The 19,638-nt window shown below is 38.2% G+C and overlaps 1 protein-coding gene across 3 annotated transcripts in view; it reads right to left on the bottom strand.

Annotated features, from left to right (window-relative positions):
• Positions 1-19,638, bottom strand: part of TEX10 (testis expressed 10) — a 55,254-nt gene that overhangs the window by 12,399 nt on the left and 23,217 nt on the right. For all 3 annotated transcript variants that reach the window (XM_038126117.1, XM_038126133.1, XM_038126123.1), the window contains exons 11-12: positions 5,327-5,415; positions 4,025-4,158 (exon numbers count right to left, since the gene is read on the bottom strand). In XM_038126117.1, the coding sequence (XP_037982045.1) occupies positions 4,025-4,158; positions 5,327-5,415 (223 nt within the window). The remainder of the gene's footprint in view (positions 1-4,024; positions 4,159-5,326; positions 5,416-19,638) is intronic.

Below are 19,638 nucleotides of genomic sequence, written 5' to 3'. Positions count from 1 at the left end.
TACTGTTATCCACATGCTACCAAGTGCCCTGGCTATAATAACACTCCAGAAGTCCAAACTTCTGTTTGAAAATGCCTCAAGTTATTCTTTTCCTTTCCAGAAGCTGACTTTTCTCCAGAGGCACTCTGCTTTTTCTCCCTCATCTCTTGCATGTATATGTTATACATGAAATTCCCTCTTCCAGCTCTTTACCTATAGAAACACACATCACCCATTGCACAGCTAAGGACAGGAAGGTGGGAATGCCTTCCCCTGCACTGGGAAACAAAGCTGAGCAGTGAGCAGTAAGGCCAACAAGCTGTGGCCTCCAGATTCCCACCTGGGACCCTTCTTCAGTGCCACCACCCCTGCTGCTCCTGCCCCACAACCCCGACACCCCGCTAGCCAAGCGACAGCCCCTGCAGGCTGGGTGCTGCCAAGCAGGGGGCTGGAAGAGAGTTATAACCCACCCTGCTCTAATCCAGAGCTCTTTCTCTTCCACCTGCTTATTTTCATAAAACTTATGGGGAATTAGTATCTGCAACTTTATTCTTTTCAGCAGAGAGCTAAAAACTAAGAATGGTTTAGACGAAACTAGAGGTGGAAGAAATGAAAGAGGACGGTGGAAGGATTAATAGGAATCTGATCACTAGTCTCATTTATTTATAGGAAACCAGGCCATCAAATTCTGATTCCATCAGAGCTCCTTATTTTTCACCCACATTAAAATACTTTCCCATTGAGAGGAAATCCTGAATTACAACTACATAATGAGAACTCTTAAACAAACAATTCTCAACACAGAGTAGAGGCCTGATCTGCAGCCAACAAGCACTGGTCTCATTTAGCAGGTATTTAAAATTACTACAAACATTTTGCTTAACATTACAGCATCACCATTATCCTTCCTTACCCAGCAAGGGAGAAGATGAAAGGTTAGCATTCAGAAGCTCTGCACTATACCAAATTCCACCAAAAGCATGACTAATTCAAGCGGGGGTTTATTATTTCCTGTAGCATTTCTCTATCTAAATAAAGCAATTTTCTGCTACAGCTAAAAATATTTTGACTCCAAAATTCTATCACACCTTGAACTATGTCCACTTGGAAGAAGGCAGTCTCCAAACCTACCTCCCTCACACTCAATGCACGCAGAACCCTCACATCATCACACTGTGCTTCCAGACACCCTAGGGGAGCCTCATGATTTGCTGGCAGTTTTCTTCTCCCCAGAGCCTGCAACTCTGGGCTTGGCTTTTCTGGCTGGGATTTTTTTGTTGTTGCTGGGTTTTTTTTTCCCTTTTGAGAGCAGATTAGCTTGTTCAGTAGCTAGTGAAAATGACTTGATCTACAAAAAGTATTCCTGTGCAGCTTGTGGCAAATCTTGAATGCAAAGGTTTTTAACAAGCTTGCCTTTTTCTTTCTTCTTTACCTTCTTGGTTTTAAAAATTTGTCCAGACTCCAAATCCCAATGTTTTAATGGACTACAGTCCCCAGAATAATTTTTTTCAGAAACTGAGCATTATATACCATATTGGTCAACATATTTGAGGTTGGAGAATGGTACTCATACGAGGAGAAGATAAAACCCCCAAAACTTAAAGAACACAGTGCTGTATTAGATATTTAAACACAGAGAAAAAAGTACTCTAAAACCTGAAGAGCTTCAGCATGGTTCTGTTTATGCATCATTTACCATATCTATGGCTGCATCTGAAATCAAAACCAGATGAGTGAAAAATTAATGTAATTCTGCAACTCATAAAAGGAAGTGGTTGCCTCAGTACCAATGATCACTTCTCATTGTAACACAACCAGATATGCCACCATTATTACCAGATCAGAGGCAAGATTATCTTAATTTTTCTCCAGTATCACAGCAAGCTACTGAAGAGGTGCCCTTACTATTTTGTTTCCAAAATTCCATGGGGGAAAAAAAACCCCTAGCAAACCTGGGGGGAACACCCTAAACAGCACTGCAGTACCTGGCAGGCCTTTAATGGGAGCAGCTTGACTTTTAGATCAAATATAAGTGTAACAAACCTACCAAATAAAACAACAAACCCTTACTCATACTGTGAATTCCATTTTGTATAAAGAGCAAAAACAGCAAAGAGATTTGTTGATAGTGAAACAAAAAGACCTGTATTTTTTCAGAATGAGTTTTCAAATAATCACAGAGTCCCTAGAGCTGGAAGGAATACTCTCAAATTCCTCTAATCCAAGGCTCCTGCTCAAGTGGAGTCACCTGGGGCCAGTCACCCCACACTGTGGTCAACCTGGGTCAACCTGGTTTTGAGTACATCCATAGATGGCAACCAGAATGTCTCCAGGCTACCCATTCCTGTATTTGACCACCCTCACTGGGAAAATGGAACAGTTCAGAACTCTCTTTGGTTAAGAGCCCACAAAATCAGGTGGGTCTAGAGGGTCTCATCCTTCTTCACACAGATTTTTGATGTAGGGGATTTTTGCTCCTATTATTTTTCATAAAATAGTCTCCAGAATAGACTTTGGGCTGACACATAAGTGCAGAAGTAGTGCAGTGCTCCACAGGATGTCCAAATCGTCTTTCATTACTAACCAAGGATATTCCAGCTCTTTGCTTACTGACCACCAACCCCTTCTAACAACCTGGGAGAGCATCTTGTCTTTTTCCTGAGTAAAGGCACTTCAAGAAAAGTGTGTCTCAAGTTTCTGAAAATACTAACTCTCCTTGACAACATCAAAGCATCGAACATTGTGGTAGAAAAGACTCAAACTTGCAACCACGTACCAAAGGCACAAAAAAGAAATCAAACTACTTCACTGTTTCCTTTGTGAAAACAGTCCTATTTCACTGCCAACTTTGAAAGATTTATGGAATAGAATCAAAAAGAGGAAGGAGAAAACACTAAAGGTGACATTTTTAGAAACAGGTAAGGTGTACATAAATCCTTCAGATGCTGTATGGGATTATGTTAACTCTGAGAAACAAAGTCGCTCTGTGCATTCACAGAACAACAGGAAAGAGTATTCTGATCCCTCCATACTGGAGAAAGGTATTTTGCTGAGAAAACACTTCATTACTATCCAGAAGAGACAAAGCAAAACAAATTAGAAAGTTCAACTGCTCCACAGGCTGAATGACTGAAGGCAGGACACCTAAAAATGTGTGTGAGTCAAACAACAACCCTGCTTAAAATAAGCACCACACATTCAAACTGTATCTCAGACTATCATCAATTTCAGAACATTATCACTTAAACACTATGAAGTAGAAAACATCTACAATATTGCTTTCTTGAGTGAAAAAACCATACAACCAAAACCTTTTGTTTTTGCTCTTCTTGTTGAATTCAGAACTACGATTTCATAAAAACTGTCGAATTGGCATGTCACTACAACACAATTTCACACCTTAAAGGGGTTTCTGGTGAGCTAAACAACAAAAAGAGTTGATGCAGAAAGACAGCTAATGCACCTGTTTTGAATAAAATCTGGTGGCTCAAATCCCTTTTAGAACCAACAATCAAATTAAGTTTTCAGCTCTTATGATGTTAGGTACTGAATTCAGAGTGAAGTTTCTAAGCCCAGCATATTTTAGTTAACTAATCAGGAATTATTCAAAATAATGACTAATGCCAACTTAATTTTGCTTGAAAGTTCAAATCTTATTCAATGCAAGTGCTTCTTAATTAATAGTGGCACTTGTTCTCCAGGAAAACTCTTTATAATTAGTATTTTTACAATTAATTTGTTTTTGAAAGCCAAAATATATTGCTGGTCCTAATATTAGTGCTTAAGAATTTCCACCAAGGTTTCTACCAATCTTTTCCTTGAGTATTACTTTGCATACTACGTGTCTAAACATTTAACTTTTAAAGCAGCTTCCTTCAAAATATTATCTGATGGCTGTAGAAAAATGTTGGTTGTTTGACAGCTTTTATATTTTTCATTCTTTTGTCAACTCAAATCACGACAGGATTTAGCCATCTGTGGAAAAGGGATGAAGAGCACTCAAGAGTTTGTATGCTGTCATTTAGAATTAGGGTTGATGTATTACCTCTGTCACAGCCCAGTGGTGTAAAAACTGGTCCAGATCAGTTAGGTAAAGACGGATAGGTGAAAGCTGTGTCTGGCTAATGTGTGGCTTTCCTCTAATGCCCTGGAGACTAGTCAGCTCCTCTCTTGAAAACCCTGGGGGAGAAGAAGCAGTACAACAGTATCACAAAACAAGCCAAACAGTGTTCTACTTCAACAGCATCATTGACAAACACTGTCTTTTGCACTATGTCAACATAACAATTTTTTCTTAAAAGCTCTTTCTTGGTTTAATAAACTAAGTATATCAAAGTACCAATTTTGACTTTTGTCAGAAAATAAAAATCTTTTTAAAACTCAACAGTACTATAATGTGATATACAAAACACCTTAAGAGGCCTATGTTATGCTATTTTCAATATATGTATCTTTAAAAAAATAACAAAAATGGGTACAATGCAAACTACTTCATGTATTCCCAATAACTTAGTAATAAATAATATAACCTCAGGGATTAAAAAAAATCATTTGGCTTATTATTTCTAGACAGGTATTACATGTTTTAGTAAAATAGGATAACCACTCCACAAGAGTTACTCGGGCTTTGCTTTCATTTTCTCTGCTATCAGTTCAGCACTCTTTTCACCATTTTAAGAACAAAAAGGTAATTTTTGAAAACAAAGTATCTGAACATTATAAATAAGTGAGGTGATAAAGAAAACACGCTATTTTTTACCACAGCACAAGTTAGTGGGAGTTACTTCTCAGCAGTATTACACCATTTTAAGCACTGTAACTTCCCAAAGTTGCGTCACCACAGAATACAACTATTTTTATAGCTGAGTAAGAACAGAGTAGCAGAAGTAGCTCTGCTCACACACTGACCTTGGCCAGCTCACTTTAACACACTTTGATTACTTTATTCTGATGGAATGTTTTTAAGAGCATAAGCACGTTCACAGGAAATCCCAGAGGCACTCATTTATATTGTTATGAGCCAATAAAAGGCATTTACTTCAAGCTAGGAAAAAAAATCTTGCTTATGTGTCATATGCTAAATTTAGGTTTTCCTCATAATTTCCTGAAAAAGTTGCTAGAATGAAGGAAAAGTATGCAAATGTTCAGCCCAAATGGAAAAGCGTAAAAGCAGAGCGTCAAAAATCAGATCAAGAAAACAAAATCTCATATCAAAAATATGTAACAAGATTAGAAATAGTTTCAGGAAGTACTTACTAAACCATTTACTCTAAATTAAATTCAGTAATTGACTATCAAAACAAATTTCATTTTGTTAATTCTGAATTATTACATTCATATGGATTACCTATAAGGGTTGAAAACAAGAAGCTGAAATAGTCCACATCATTCACTGAATTATCCTGCACTTGGCACTTCCAGCCTGCAAAGGATGATCTACACAAAACCAATAGCAGACAGTTTATTAAAAACCAAATAATTAAGAATTCATAACCTACGTGCACAATACAATCAATTAGCATGCCTAAATTGTTACAGTTTTAGCATTCCTTTTTCTAATTGTTGTTAGAATAGCATTTTAAATAGCTTCAAAACCAGAACTGGCTCTTTTAAAGACAAGACATATTGAACTTCGTATCCCCGCATGGCTTTAGGTTGTTAAAATGATTAAATTAACTGAGATAACAACTTGTCATTAACACTGGTATAATCTTCAGTACAGTGATGACACCGTACATTAAACTAATTTTATTTCCATAACTTGGTAAAAGTCTTTATATTACAAATGCTGGTCTAAATTTTTCATCATATCCACTACTTTTTATACACAAACAACAAACCCCATCTGAAAGCAATCCCAGCACCTCTTTCAGAACTGCTGAAGCTATTAAACACAGCTTAGTTAAAAAGTTGGTTGGAGATTTAGAACACAAAAAGCAGCAATATGCACAACCTGTTATCAAAGCTGTCTGACCCTTTCCATCTCAAGGGCAATCTGGAACAAGTGCAGCACCAGCCTACTTTGGTGGCCCAAATTAGAAGGCAGAGCTTATGGAAACCCAGAGCAAACAAACACCAGTGTCCACCTAATTGTAGAGTCTGGCCCATGTGTCAGTGCTCAACCAAGAGGAAGCCAGGAGCTGGGAACAAGGACATCTCACACATGTTTTCCTCACAAGGCTGCAGCTCAAACCCACATCACATTATGCAAAAATGCATATTATTCAAATTGCCTTGTATGCTGCTTTTGGCACTGGCACCGCAGACTATGGATCTTTGCTGTAAGAGATTGCTGCTTTCCACTCTTACAATCTTGTGAAATTTCAGAGCTTCTGAATGCAATTTTCCAAGCCAACTATCTGCCTCAGATCACTTTTTTTTTTCCCCCTAATTTCTCTGTGCCAACAGCCAAAATGGCTTAGCTCATGGGTAACAAAATTCTGGAAAGCTTGTTACGCAGGAATTTTTTTACAGCTCCGTGCTTTGGGAGCAAAAATATCAAATTTGGAATACTTTTGTGCCAGGCATATACATTTTGTCACCCACAAAAATCCATCCATAATATTTCAGCATCCACAAAAATGACAGTTAGAATATGCACGTGTCTGGAGTTGCTCAAAAAGAAAGGAGAAAAACCCCAGAGTTTCAGAATTTCTTTAAATTAAAGAAAATATTCAGGACTCCATCAGAATATCATGTGGGATATAGTTAATTCTAGGGAGGCAAAAATCATAGGTGAGAGAGCATCAAGTAAGGCTTTATTAAATAAAGCTCCCCTTTCACATTGAACTGTAACGCCTGGCAGCAGGGATGTGCCACATTCCAGGTGACACAGTGACTCTGCAGGGCAGCTCTGCACGCTCCCCTCTGGCTCCTAGCAGGCCTCTGGTCCTGCCCCGAGGCCTGGCTCACTACCTCCTTTTCTTACCCCACATTCTCTCCATCTCTCCCCAAACCTAAGGCTGATACTTGGCTGCCAAGTTCCCCCAGGACAAATCCCTTGGCCATGGCCAATGGTCTCCCAGGAGAACAGTGAATTTTTTCTGTCCTTCCAAAGAGGTCCCAGTCCCATTCATTACAGCATGGAAGAGATTTCAAACACACTCAACTAAATCAGCAAGAGCTCTTGCCATTACTTCCCTACACAAGGTGGATATTCATACAGGAATCAGATCCATACACCAGAAGAGAGAGTGAAATCCATGTTCTGTTCAGCACAGCATAAGAATCTCCCTAAATCTAATGCAGAAAGACCATGACTCTGACTTTAGGTCACTCTTTTTACCAAAATAAGCATTGAGGAGCATGGAGAGAGATTCAAGGGAGTTTAGGACTTGCTAGACTAGACACAAATTCACACTGTGATGTAACCACTGAGCAAAAAGGTGGGAATGCAAGAGGCTGGGAGGGATAACAGATGAGAAGCTGCAAAGGCAACCAGATAAATGTGAAAATAAATAAATCTTGGGTAGGAAAAGAGAAAGAAAGAACATGTGATAAGCCCCAATGCAGGAAGCAGGGACTTAAATGACAAATCTTGTTAGAATCTAGTTTAAAAGAATCAAATAAAAAATACTTTTTCCATATTGGAAAAGTTCCATTTCCATATGCAACAGTTAGCAGATGCTTTGAATTCCTTAAATAGGACTAATGCACGCAAGAATTGTACATAACCTCCAGAGGAGACTGAACAAAAACTCAAGATTCACTGCAGGTTAGCAAGCAGAAACTGCAATTGGTTCAGGACATGCCTGGACAGGAAAAATAATTCCAAAGCTTATTGCCAAACATCTGGAAATCAAACACTTCATCAGTTTTGTTTTCCCATGCATCTAAAAACTCACGAACAGGACAAGCATGTTAAGCATCCTAAGAGAACACCAGGCTAAGGGCCACTGATATAGACATAAGAGGGGGCAGAGAGAATCCCTGCAGTTCAGCCCTGGGAACATGGAAGCAGCATAAGCAACAAACCCTTGACAGAGCTATTAAATGGTTTCATTTAAGATTCATCTCTACAAGCAGAGCTACACTGAGTCACACACACACAAAATCAAGATCCTCAAGTTCAGCTGCAGTTTACTTTTTTAGAAAGTGAAAGCTATTACATGCACAGAAGCAACCTCAATGTTAAAAGAGCAATAAGGTTAAAAATAATCTAGCATTAAATTTAGAAAGTGACAGAGAAGGTTGCCTCTGATCTTCAACTTGGCCTCCCTGTGCATACACCTTAGAGTATGATAATATTATGTGTCATATTTTCTCTAAAAAAAAAAAAAATCAAAAAATTTATGTCTCATTCAAATCATGAATGGAACAATCAGGATTACACCATGAAGGATAACATAGTCTGACCTGTCCCTGCTCTATTTATTGCATCATCTATTATGAGCACAGTGTATGAGGCATAATTAAAAAGGTAGAAGAAAGTATTAGCTCACAAATTCAGGTAGGTTATACAAGATGCAAGATAAATACTTGAAATTGTAGAACAAAAGTCAGTGGTAACACATTTCTTCAAGTATCATCAGATTAATTTTTTTTTAACTTTCAGGACAGAATAAGCTCACACAATTCACACTGGAAGCTTCTCTCATCCCTTTTGTTCAGCTAGTTATCCACAGTCCTGCAACAGCTCGACAGTGACTAAAAGATTAAAATGTCACTAACACCTGTGGAGAGATACAGTTCCAAGCATTTCTAAGAGTATAAATGAGCAGAAATCACCCATCTGATCTCTGAATTTACAGTGAATTTGAGGTTATTTTTTTGTTTTCAAGACAGAAGACGCTCTGAATAATCAGAGCCTAAATGTTTCATACTGAATTCCTAAAGTTATCAGGTACTACTACGTACTTCTGCCTACACCTTTTCCTTCCCTCAGTCAGTTCCTCATCTTTAAACTGGGAAAAACATCACCTTCCCATCTCCTGCAGCTGTGAAAATTACTTCAGCACAACAAAAAACTTCCCTGGGTGGGGGCAGGGGGAGGGAATCCCTTTGTTTTCGAAGTGGGATCTAATAGAATAGAGAAAACATGGAGCCTCCTATTGAAACAGGGCCAAACTGTAACATGAAGTAAATGCTCCTTCAGTGCTCATGATGTACTCCGTACAGAAAGCAGGATGGAAAAAAAAATAGGAAATCGTGTAATTGAAACACCACATGAGAATCTCACAATAAATTAAGACCAAAACCAATGCCTTTTCAATAATACAAACACAAACAGAGCAGCATTACAGCATAGAAGTTTGTTTAAATACAAGTCTAACCAACTGTCAGCACCCCAATTACCTTAGAACCAAAGTGCCTATAACGTAGACACTTGTTAAAACTGCTCCGTTTTGAAGTTCACATTGAAGGAAACAAAAAATAAGGTAAAGAACACAGAACGAGAGATTCCATTCTAGAACAGATGTTGATGTACTACAAGTACATTAAACTTATTTTTTAATCTCAGTTTAATATACTAAGATTAGCTTGATTAATTGGGGACTATATGCACTTTTAAAATGTGTTTTCAAGATGCTTGTAAATTACATGTCAGACAACTGACTAAAAAAATTATCTGCTTTATATGTGGAAGAGAGGTAATAAGCATATTGTAACTTCTCCTTTTTGTATAAATTATTACTGACAATGGGAACCTGTTATCAAACTACATATGAGTGAGACCTCTCCAGTCAGGTAGTCCAAACCCACATTAACTATGATGAATTACATCTTGTAATTTCCATAAGGTCATCCGCTCTCCGTGGGAACCTCTCTTTTGAGGTTTAGAATTGCAGCTTTACGTAACCTCCTCTGTACACCAAATGGTATTAAAAGAAAAGCTGAATCTAATTAACTTAAAAATTACTGCTTCTCTTGTCATTAGCAGAGCAAATATTTCTCAGTCAAAGCAAGTGTGCAGTGCATCTCTTTTATCACTTGCTGCAAACTTTTAACTTTAAATGGACTTCACTACTTTAGTTTATGCTGCTGTTATTTTCAGGCTGGCTATATCACACAGCTGCAAAATAACAACTGCACAAGTGGTTGCTCCTCATCTGCAGACTACCATCTCTCTGTGCCTCCTGACCTGAACTAGCTAACTGATTTATGCTTCAGATTTAAGGTGCTGATTTTGGCTTATACAGGCACAAGAAGTCTTTGGGTAATTTACAGGTCTCTAGTAGAAGAACTCTGATGAACCTTGCTGCACTCATTTTAGAAATTATCCTTCTACTTGTCCTCTTATAAAACACTGCGCAAACTCCAGCGCAGACAGTAATTCACCTGTCTAGCACTTGCTAAGCAAGTTCTCCTTAGAATTTGAATTGGGGTTTGATCTTATGGTTTTTAGCAATAAAATTGAAAAAAAAAGTGTGACTAATTTCAATCTCAAATTCAGTCTCCAGGTATTTTTAAAGTAAAACATAAAAAAGTAAATGCAAGATTCACAGTTCTTCTGAGGCATTAATACTATCACCCTTTTGTTCATAAATCTGAGGGTTGTAACACTCAAGAAGTGCAAGGTCAAGGGTTTCTGTTTTCTTTTCAAGGAAAATGAAATCCAATTCCTTCACCTTCAAGGAAAATGCTCCCATCACCATCATTGGGAATACCTAGTGCAGAGCATTCCCAAAGCTCTACAGAATTTGAACATTTGAATATCGGCACCACAACAGCCTGAGATACACAACTTGTACTGTACTAAGTGATCCTATTTTAAATTGATTTTACCAACCACTGATCAAAGATTTAAACCAAGCCCTCCCACAACTGTTTTTTTAATTCTAGGTTATAAAATCATTGTAAAAAGAGTTTCCCCTCTATTTCTTTCACTGATACTTCTGTTCCACACAGAACATTTAAACAGTCACAGGCACAGTCAGTAGCTGATTCACTCATTGCCTGAAAAAACCTAACTCCATTCTAGGCCTCAACTCTTTGAAAATTTAATAAAATTTAATAAAATTATTAAGTACAAATCCTCCAAATAGTTCAATGACTAAGTCACTGTGTTAGGAAATAGGAAATCAATCTCCCCTTCAAATAAGGACAGTGAACACAGACTTTCATAACCTCAGCAAGTGCTTTAACCACCAAGATACTATTATTAATTTATTATTAAATTATCCTTCAATCACATCAGCAGCAGAAAACTTCCTGACATTCTATACACCCAGCAGACAAGCACTGCTTGAGGATGGCAATCAAGCATGAAAAGGCTCTAGGACAGCAGCTACAGGAACTCTGCCAATCTCTGATCCCCAGAGAGGAAACTCTTCTGGTTCCCATCCCAGAACAACTCCTCAAGATAACCTGTTGTAGCTTCAAGCAGTTGCACCAAATATTATGGAACCCCAAAAACCAGAAGGGAATTACCAAGATGAGATGGCACTCACCTTGCAAAAGAACTCCAGGGGAAGGCAAGAATGAACTGAACTAGCAGCTGTGAGCAATCTGATAGCTGAGAACTTCCCTGACACCTGCCAGAGTATGGAGTGACAAATGCTGGGATGTTTTTGGGTTTTTTTAGTTGTTTTTTTTTTTGGTGGGGGTATTTTGGTTAACACCTGTGTCACACTTGGGAACAGACCACATGGTTTCTGAAAAAAAAATTTTCTATGATGCATCTCTTAGAAATCTTTTTAATGGTAGCTGCACATGAAGATGAAAGACCCTATAACACTTAGGAAAAAAAATTACAGAAATCTAATCAGCCTCAGGGTAGGAACAAAGGTCTTTATATCAAGAGACAATTTGTTTAAAGGCAGGAGATGGTAGGTAGAAGTGATCAGCTCATACAGCAGAAGACAAACATCACTGGACACCACTGTTGACTACTAAGGTACAACCCAGAAAGAGAGATGACAAAAGTCCACAAGCCTTCACATCACTTGTATACAAAAGTACTTAGAAGTGTGAGTTAATCAAGGCTACCCTGCCTTTTTTGTCTCTTGACAAAGCAATTTGGTCACTCATCTACCCAAGAGTGGAAATGACACACCAGCACCTCCCATGTTCTGTTGTTCTGCAACTCATCAGGATACAGCAGAGCAGCTCTTTTGGCATATCCAGGAGTTCAGTTAAGGCCTTGGAAATATGAGAAGTGCTTCTTCCCCAGTAGCCAAAATAATCACACTGCAACCCAGGATCATAAAGAATTGTTTCCACTGCATGAAACAGGCCTGAGTTTTCCTTCACAACCCAGGGCCACAGATGTGTAGAACAGCACTCCTTTACCACTTGTGGATCTTCCATGATCAAGCAGAAATTGCATTGAGAAAAAAATCTTTGCTGATACACAGAGCAGTGTAAAGAAAAGGCTTCCTTGTTTCTTTTGGCTTCCCATTTTTATGACCTGTGCTACCTATGACATCTCAACACAGCAAGTTTAACAGCAGCCCACAGTTTATCTATCAACACAGAACTCTCCAGTTACTGATCAGTACGCATCAGAAGTGGGAGACTTCCACACTGATACTGCATCAACCTTCCCTTAGCTCTAGAGGACCCATTCAAACCCTTCAGCACAGTGCCCAGGGGTCACTGTCTGAGCCCAGAAACACTGCTCTGCTGTAAAAACCACATTGGGACAACACTGTACATGTGTGTCTCCTAGCCAGCCTTCCCACAGGACTGTTATGAACTCTGCATGTCTCACAGCCAGCCAGCTGTGTAATGACAGCTGCATTGTCTGACTGCCATTTAAAATAGTGCTTACATGTTAAAACACCTGTCAAATATGAGGTAATGGATCACTTCCGGCATTACCTATGAGCATGGAAAGTATGTGACAATACATCCCAAACACTTCCATATTATCATTGTCAGGAACTGTGTGCATTAACAACAAAACACACTGAAAGGAGCAAAATTACATGCAAGTACCACACCAGGACTGTTGCACCTTTATGGAAGAAAAATATACAACATTTTGTCACAGTGTAGGCATGTACTTGCACTTCTGTAAAACATGTTCTTTTAAAACATTAAAAAGCCCTGTGCCAATATTTATCTCAGCTTTGGCACAGTTTATTCCTGTTCAGCTTTAATGAAAAATAATTTCTGTCAGATTGAAATGCAACTGCAATAAAGTATAAACTCATGTCCCTGCATCAACTTAATCAAATCAGTTTTGAGTTCTACTTCTAATGAGGATCAGCACTCTCAGTTTTCATATCAGTTCTGAAAAAGACAGGAAACCATGCCTGCAAAAATTATGTTGAAATTGCTAAAAAAAGGGAGAAAAAAAACCAAAAAATGGAATCTTTGAATACTTCTCCAACCATATACCCATCTCATCATTCAGAGCAACTTAGCTCCATGTAGTACAGGGCCTGAATGTAAGCTCCAAGGACAAGTGAGGGGTTTTTATCTTCCTTTTCCTCCAACAGGTTACCATGTGTAGCCACTGGTTTGTTAGTGTGAGTTTTTTGTTTTAACTTTCATGATCTCTTTTGAAGGATCAAGTCTTTCCATTTGAAAATGCGGCAAAATACAACAAACATCTGAAAGGAATTACCAGGGATTTGAGGAAAAATATGAAGCCTATTTTAAGAAAACAACAATTTAAGCTATGCATTGTTAAAAGTAAGCCTGTCAGCTGCTCATTTGCTCCAGAGCTGCAGAGGTTGTCTGAAGCAAAGCACTGCTTTCACATTATAAATGAGAGCACAAATCAGAAGAAACATTCACTAATGAGCAAACGGCATTTACTGACGGTGGCAATTGCAGTGCAGCAACATAATTCTTTTCCCTTTGATTAGGAACCTCACACTACAACCAACCTGGGGAAAAATTTAGGGGCTACATCCTTAAATACAAGCTTGGACTTCTCCCTCTTTCAAATCCTAGACATTTACAAAACAGTGAGCATGAAAAAGGAAATTTGCTGACCAGATGTGATGAAGGAATGCAGTGTAACCCACCCCGGGGTCTGATTCTCAAGAACTACAGATCTTTTCTCATCTTGCAGCAAGGAAAACAGATCATTTTTTTACCCTTCATCCTCAGTGGTACCCCAACAGGGAAAAGCCAGCATTTTGAAAGCATAAATGTTTAATTTATTCAACACTGCCTTAAGCACTTTTGTTACCATTTTAATACTTTCCTCCTTTACTTTTGTTTCTAAATTGAGGGGGTGTAAACATACAGCCAGAAAAGGCACTTCAGTGAACACAGACCTTACTATTGTTGCATTTTTCCTAGCAACCCATTCATAACTACTATACCTCTCTATAAATGTATGATTTTTGACTTATTCTCCAAGATGTACTGAGATGACTTTCCATTATATACCATTTGTATATAAAACTGAGTGTTTCTTCTTTGTTTTGTGTTATTGATTTAAAATGAAGTTAGCTTCTTTTAGCAAAACTCCCATTTCATTGATGTCTTTTCAAAATAAATATATCATTCTGGAATATTTTCTACACTTTACTTACATGAGAATTACTGAATTCAGTTGTTCTATCAGTATTGCTAACCACACTAATGGGTTATAATATCCTCTCCAAGTTCTCTCCTGGTTGCAAACACTTTGGGGCAATGTGCTATTTTTCTTTCTCTTGACTACAATTATGCATTCAATAATTCTTTAATCAAGTAGTGTAGAAGGTCTTCATTAGCTACATTTTGCATTCTCACAGTGCCTCCTCATGCTGTACTGGCAAAGGCTGAAGATAAAATAACTAGGAAGGCTAAATCTAAATAAAGAAAAAGTAGCATTTAATTACAATGGAAATATCCATAAAGAACTCTATTATAACCCTAAAACATCTTTGAGTAATGTATCTGAAGACACAGAATTTTACACCTCACAGCAAACAAACGTCAAAATGCCCATCTCAGTTCTTTCTAAGCACCAGATTCCAGAGGATAGCAGGAACCAACAGGCATGCCTGGATGCTTGATGAGATGCCAGCTGAGCTCCCTCATTATTGTCTAGAAAGCAGCAGAATATTTTAAAGGCACTACCTCTTAAGAGAAGAGTTCATTTACAGTTACATCAAGCAGAATGCAAGTTACCCCCAGGGTTATCTCAAACCTGTGAAAACTTGGAACTCCCACACAATTTATGCCAGAGAGCACTCAGCCTTCATTTATATGGTCCTCACCCTGCTCCTTTTCTACAGCAACAGAAACAACACTTGGCGAGACCCCAGCAGGAAAAGAGTCCCAAAAGAATAAGAAATGGCTGTTTGAAGCCATTGGAGACCTCATTTATGGACACTCTACTTCAAGAGAGAAATGCCATAAATTAACTCCCATTGTTTTTTATCTAGACAGTGAAATATTATCTGTCCAACTCTCTATTACAGTGAAATAATTTCCAGACACACTGTTCCAATGGATAAAAAGTTGTAAAGCAACCATAACTATTATGCATAAATAAGGCACATAAATAAATCGCATTTCAGTTTCCTTATTTGTACTTCAAGGAATGAGAGGAGGCAGCAAAATTTTCCCATAAAGTCAGCAATCTAACTTCCTGATTTATATATTTGATCATATATTAATCTGCATTTTTTAATCCACAATTCACAGACTCGAACATGTAACAGTAAGTATGAAGATTATATATTAATCATCTTAAACACAGCACCACATACAAAAGGGAAGGAAAAATATAGTTCTGTTTGCAAGAGTATCTGATACTCAATCACCACAAAATCACTGAGTGGCAACAAAAAACACTGAGCCTGACAAATGGGTTTCTCTGCAACTGCAACAGTACAGAGTTTGGTACAGCAGACCACTTTTTCAGGCAAACAAACCTTATACAAGAAGGTCTACATTTACAATATTTAATACATTTCCATTTGACAAAAATACTTGCCTTGAAGTCAGTCTTCCAAAAAGTGCTCAAAACATAAGCACATCTTCAATGGTTCTTTAAAACCATTTTGAATTAGCCCTTCTGCCCTACTAATGCAGAAAGCAGGCATAGGGAGATTACATCAAAATTTTTTCCAGCTCTACTTTTGATACTGCTAAAGTTTATTACCTAGTCCATGTCAGGCCATCAATAATTTACATATTTCTTCACTTCCTGGAGAGAACTGTCTACGTGTCCATATCCATGGCCTCAAGGAATTACCAGAACTCCACTGTCAAGGCGAAGCTATGACTGGAATTTCAAGCCAAAGAGCCACTCATGCCATGTATTGTATATTCCAAACCAACACATTTACCTTGCACTAGCAGTGAACTACTATTTGCTTATTTAATAGTTATTCCAATAAATTATAAATGAATAATAAATACTGAAGTTAACTCTAGAAATGTGGCACACTGCATCAAGATGAATGGCTTATCTCAATATATCAAAATAGTACCACCAAGAAGATCCAAAAGATTCCCATCCAGTAGATTTGATGCAAAACACTTTCTAAAACACTACCCCAACCCTTCAATTTTTCTCTATAAATGTAAGCTTATCAGAGGCTTAAATCAGAGGCCAAATCAGAGAACTCATCTCCTGTCAAGAAGCGGCTCTCTCTCATTTCTCAGGGAGAAATGACAGACTGTTCACTCACGTCGCTCCACACCCTTCCTCACCTGTATGACTTATATCCAAAACCCTGGCATGCTTCCATCTCTCAGGCAGGTGGAGACCCGCCTGGATTTATTGAAGCTACTTACATCTCAGATCCCATACAGTAGGCACAAGGCAGGCATTTGAGGAGAACAGCAGGGAAATTAAGCCTTCTGATCCTCAGTTTCACCTGAAACTCATCAGCTGTTGCCATCCCAGTGACCTCAACACCAGCAATGTGTGTTCACTGGCACAGAGATCATGACCAATTAGTGCAAACCTGCCATGCTCATAGCAACATCCAAAATGGGGTGGCTGCACTTCAGCTCTCTTTTCAGAACAGTCCTTGGTCTGTGCCAGCTTCAGTGAATGTAGACCAAAAGCGCTACAGAAACCATTCTAATAATTTAACAGTATAGGAAACCAACCTCCCAGGGGCTCAGAAACCTTCCCAATCTATATGGAAATACTGCCAACATCATTTTGATTCTCAGCACACACAGCTCACTTAATGGGCTCCTGCACACCACTTGGGTATTCACTTCACCATTGCAAAAATAAAAAGTGAAACTATTACATATTTTCAAAATTCACTTCTAATAAACAAAATAAAAAAAAGATCTGAAAGGTAATGCACAATAATTATAGCCTAATGTTACCACCTGATATCATCACAGGCTTTGAACCATCTGGATACACTTACTGTTAGCTCTACAGTTTACACACAAAAAAACCTACGAGTTCCTTCAGTTTCTAATGATTGTTCAGGGAATAACTGCAAGTTTTGTGATGATCCATAGGTACTCTCAGTGAATGCACCTTAACATAGCTGGTCCCTGCCAAATACACACGGCTGCACACGAGCACTCTCGGATGCGTGTAAAAACAGCCATCCTCTGCCAGTCAAAATAGCACGGGAGTAAAGGCTGTTGAAGAAATTAAGAACAAATACCAAACCCTCTGACGCTCCTGAATCCATTCAATTTAAAGCCTGACTGATAAGCAGATTCCATAGGAGAAGAGAAATTTAGGGAGAGTCCCCTCTCAGCACAGGGAAGGGGAATGCACCGGAAGAGAAACAGCGCCATCTACCGCCAGCAGCGGGGTACCGTAAATGACGGCTCCCGGGGGATCTGGGACAGCTTCTCCCTCCGAGTCACAATCTAAAAGTACACAAAATGTCCCACGAACCAAGCTGTGGCACAGAAATACGGACTTACAAATGTTTTTTTATAGTACCATTCATTTGACAAGCTAGAAAGTTTAACCCTGAGTATCACAAGAGCTGTAAACGATGACCAGGAGTTACCCAGTCTCTCTACTTCCTTCAAGGCTTTACCCTCTGCCGTCCATGCCCAACCCGACTGCCTGGTATTAGGTATTTCCAATGAAATATATTTGTATCCCCTTGCTACATAACCCATTCCAGTATGTATCTCTGCTTCCATAAAATTTTGCTAGCACTCAAACCAAACACTCTCTTGACATTTAAGGTCTGTATTTTTAATCTTGCTAAAACTGCACTCTCCCATTCCTTTTCAACAGTCTTGTACACAGCTGACTCTGACATCTTCCCAGCCTTATGTACCTAAAACGACCATTTGTCAGTCATTCCCCATTATCACAAGTGACAGACTATCATTTTATGCTCTTCTTGAAAATCCAGTCTGTCCATGTCATTATCTAAAAACGAGCCACAAAACTGGATACAATAGTTTGGCTTGGTCTTTCTGATAAAAGATAGAAAATTGGTTCATTTATCCTGTGTGCAATAACAGGTTACGAAACTCATAAAGCCCAGCTGAAGTTCATATCTAGAAAATCTACAATTGTTTTTTAGACTATACAATGAAAAAGAAGTATCAGACTCTTCTCTTCTTGAAAAGTTAGTATTCACTCATCTCCCTAACCTTGCATCTTTAAGTAGACAAAGCAACTTTTTTTGGACAACCCCCTCAGCCAAAAATCTTTCTACCATCTTGGTTCCCCAAGTCCTTAAGGCACCCTAGATGAATCTTTTAGGATAAAATGTTTACTGCCATGATCACTAGAAAAATAAAAAAAAATTAAAAAAAGAGAGAGAGTAAAAGGAATCTTCCACAAAATGCATTTCACCTAAGCCAAAGCTAAAAAAGCTGTCATCTACAAGCACTTTGTAACCTGTACAAGTTTTTAACTTGGATATATAGGTAAGAATGTATTTTCAATCTCTTCCATTCACTTTGTCTATGAAAGATTCATTTTAATTTTTCCAAGGACTTGTATTATTTTCAGATGTGCTTCTAAGCAAAACGAATCAAAATACTTAATACTGATTCCTCTCAATAAAGTGAGAAGAGATTTATCAAATAAAAACAACATTCGGTCAAGAGCAATCTCTCTTTTTCAAGTTTCATCAAAATTTGCAGGCTTCCAGAAAGGAGGACTGTCAGGGATTATCAATATAAAAAAACTGCACCATTGTTAAGTACATCAGTACATTTTTCTTTCAATCAGTGATTTCAGATAGACTTCTTGATCTTGGTTGATTATCTACAGTCTTTGAATACAAAGTAAGTTTAAAACATGTTTCAAATGCCAAAAATTAAAATCAAAAATACTTCCTTGGCACTTCTGAAAACAAAGAATTTACTCCTCCTCTGCTCTCATCATGCAACCTACTTTTGGTAAGAACACTGCCTTCCGTTGGTCACATGCATCTTCTGTCAAAAGGATCAAATGCCCACAACCCACCTGCACCATTATGGTAATTTTTAGAAAACAGGCATCCCGTTACTACAAAAATCTCTCACAATGAAGATCCACTAGGATCTAACAACAAATTAAGCACCTGAGTGCTTGTTACTGACTTCAGTTCTTACAATGACTGTCTTTGAATTGGTTACACTTTGCCACTGAGCTTCCAGTACATGGCAGACAATTTTTCATTTTTAAAAATAAAAACTGATGTCCAGCTTCCCAAAACTAGACTAAATTTCACTTTTACAGCAGTAATGCATTACATATATAGGATATAAATTTCACCACTACTGCTTCTTATGTTAGTCACCTTATCCATGTGTTACACAGCAAATACAAACAGGTCTGTATTTGACAGTACATTGTGTTGTTTCCTATTTTAATTAAAAATG

This window comes from Motacilla alba, chromosome 2 (assembly GCF_015832195.1).
Source record: "Motacilla alba alba isolate MOTALB_02 chromosome 2, Motacilla_alba_V1.0_pri, whole genome shotgun sequence".
Classification (NCBI taxonomy): domain Eukaryota; kingdom Metazoa; phylum Chordata; class Aves; order Passeriformes; family Motacillidae; genus Motacilla; species Motacilla alba.
The sequence above is the reverse complement of the archived record's forward strand: the minus strand, read 5'-3'. Positions and strand labels throughout refer to the sequence as shown.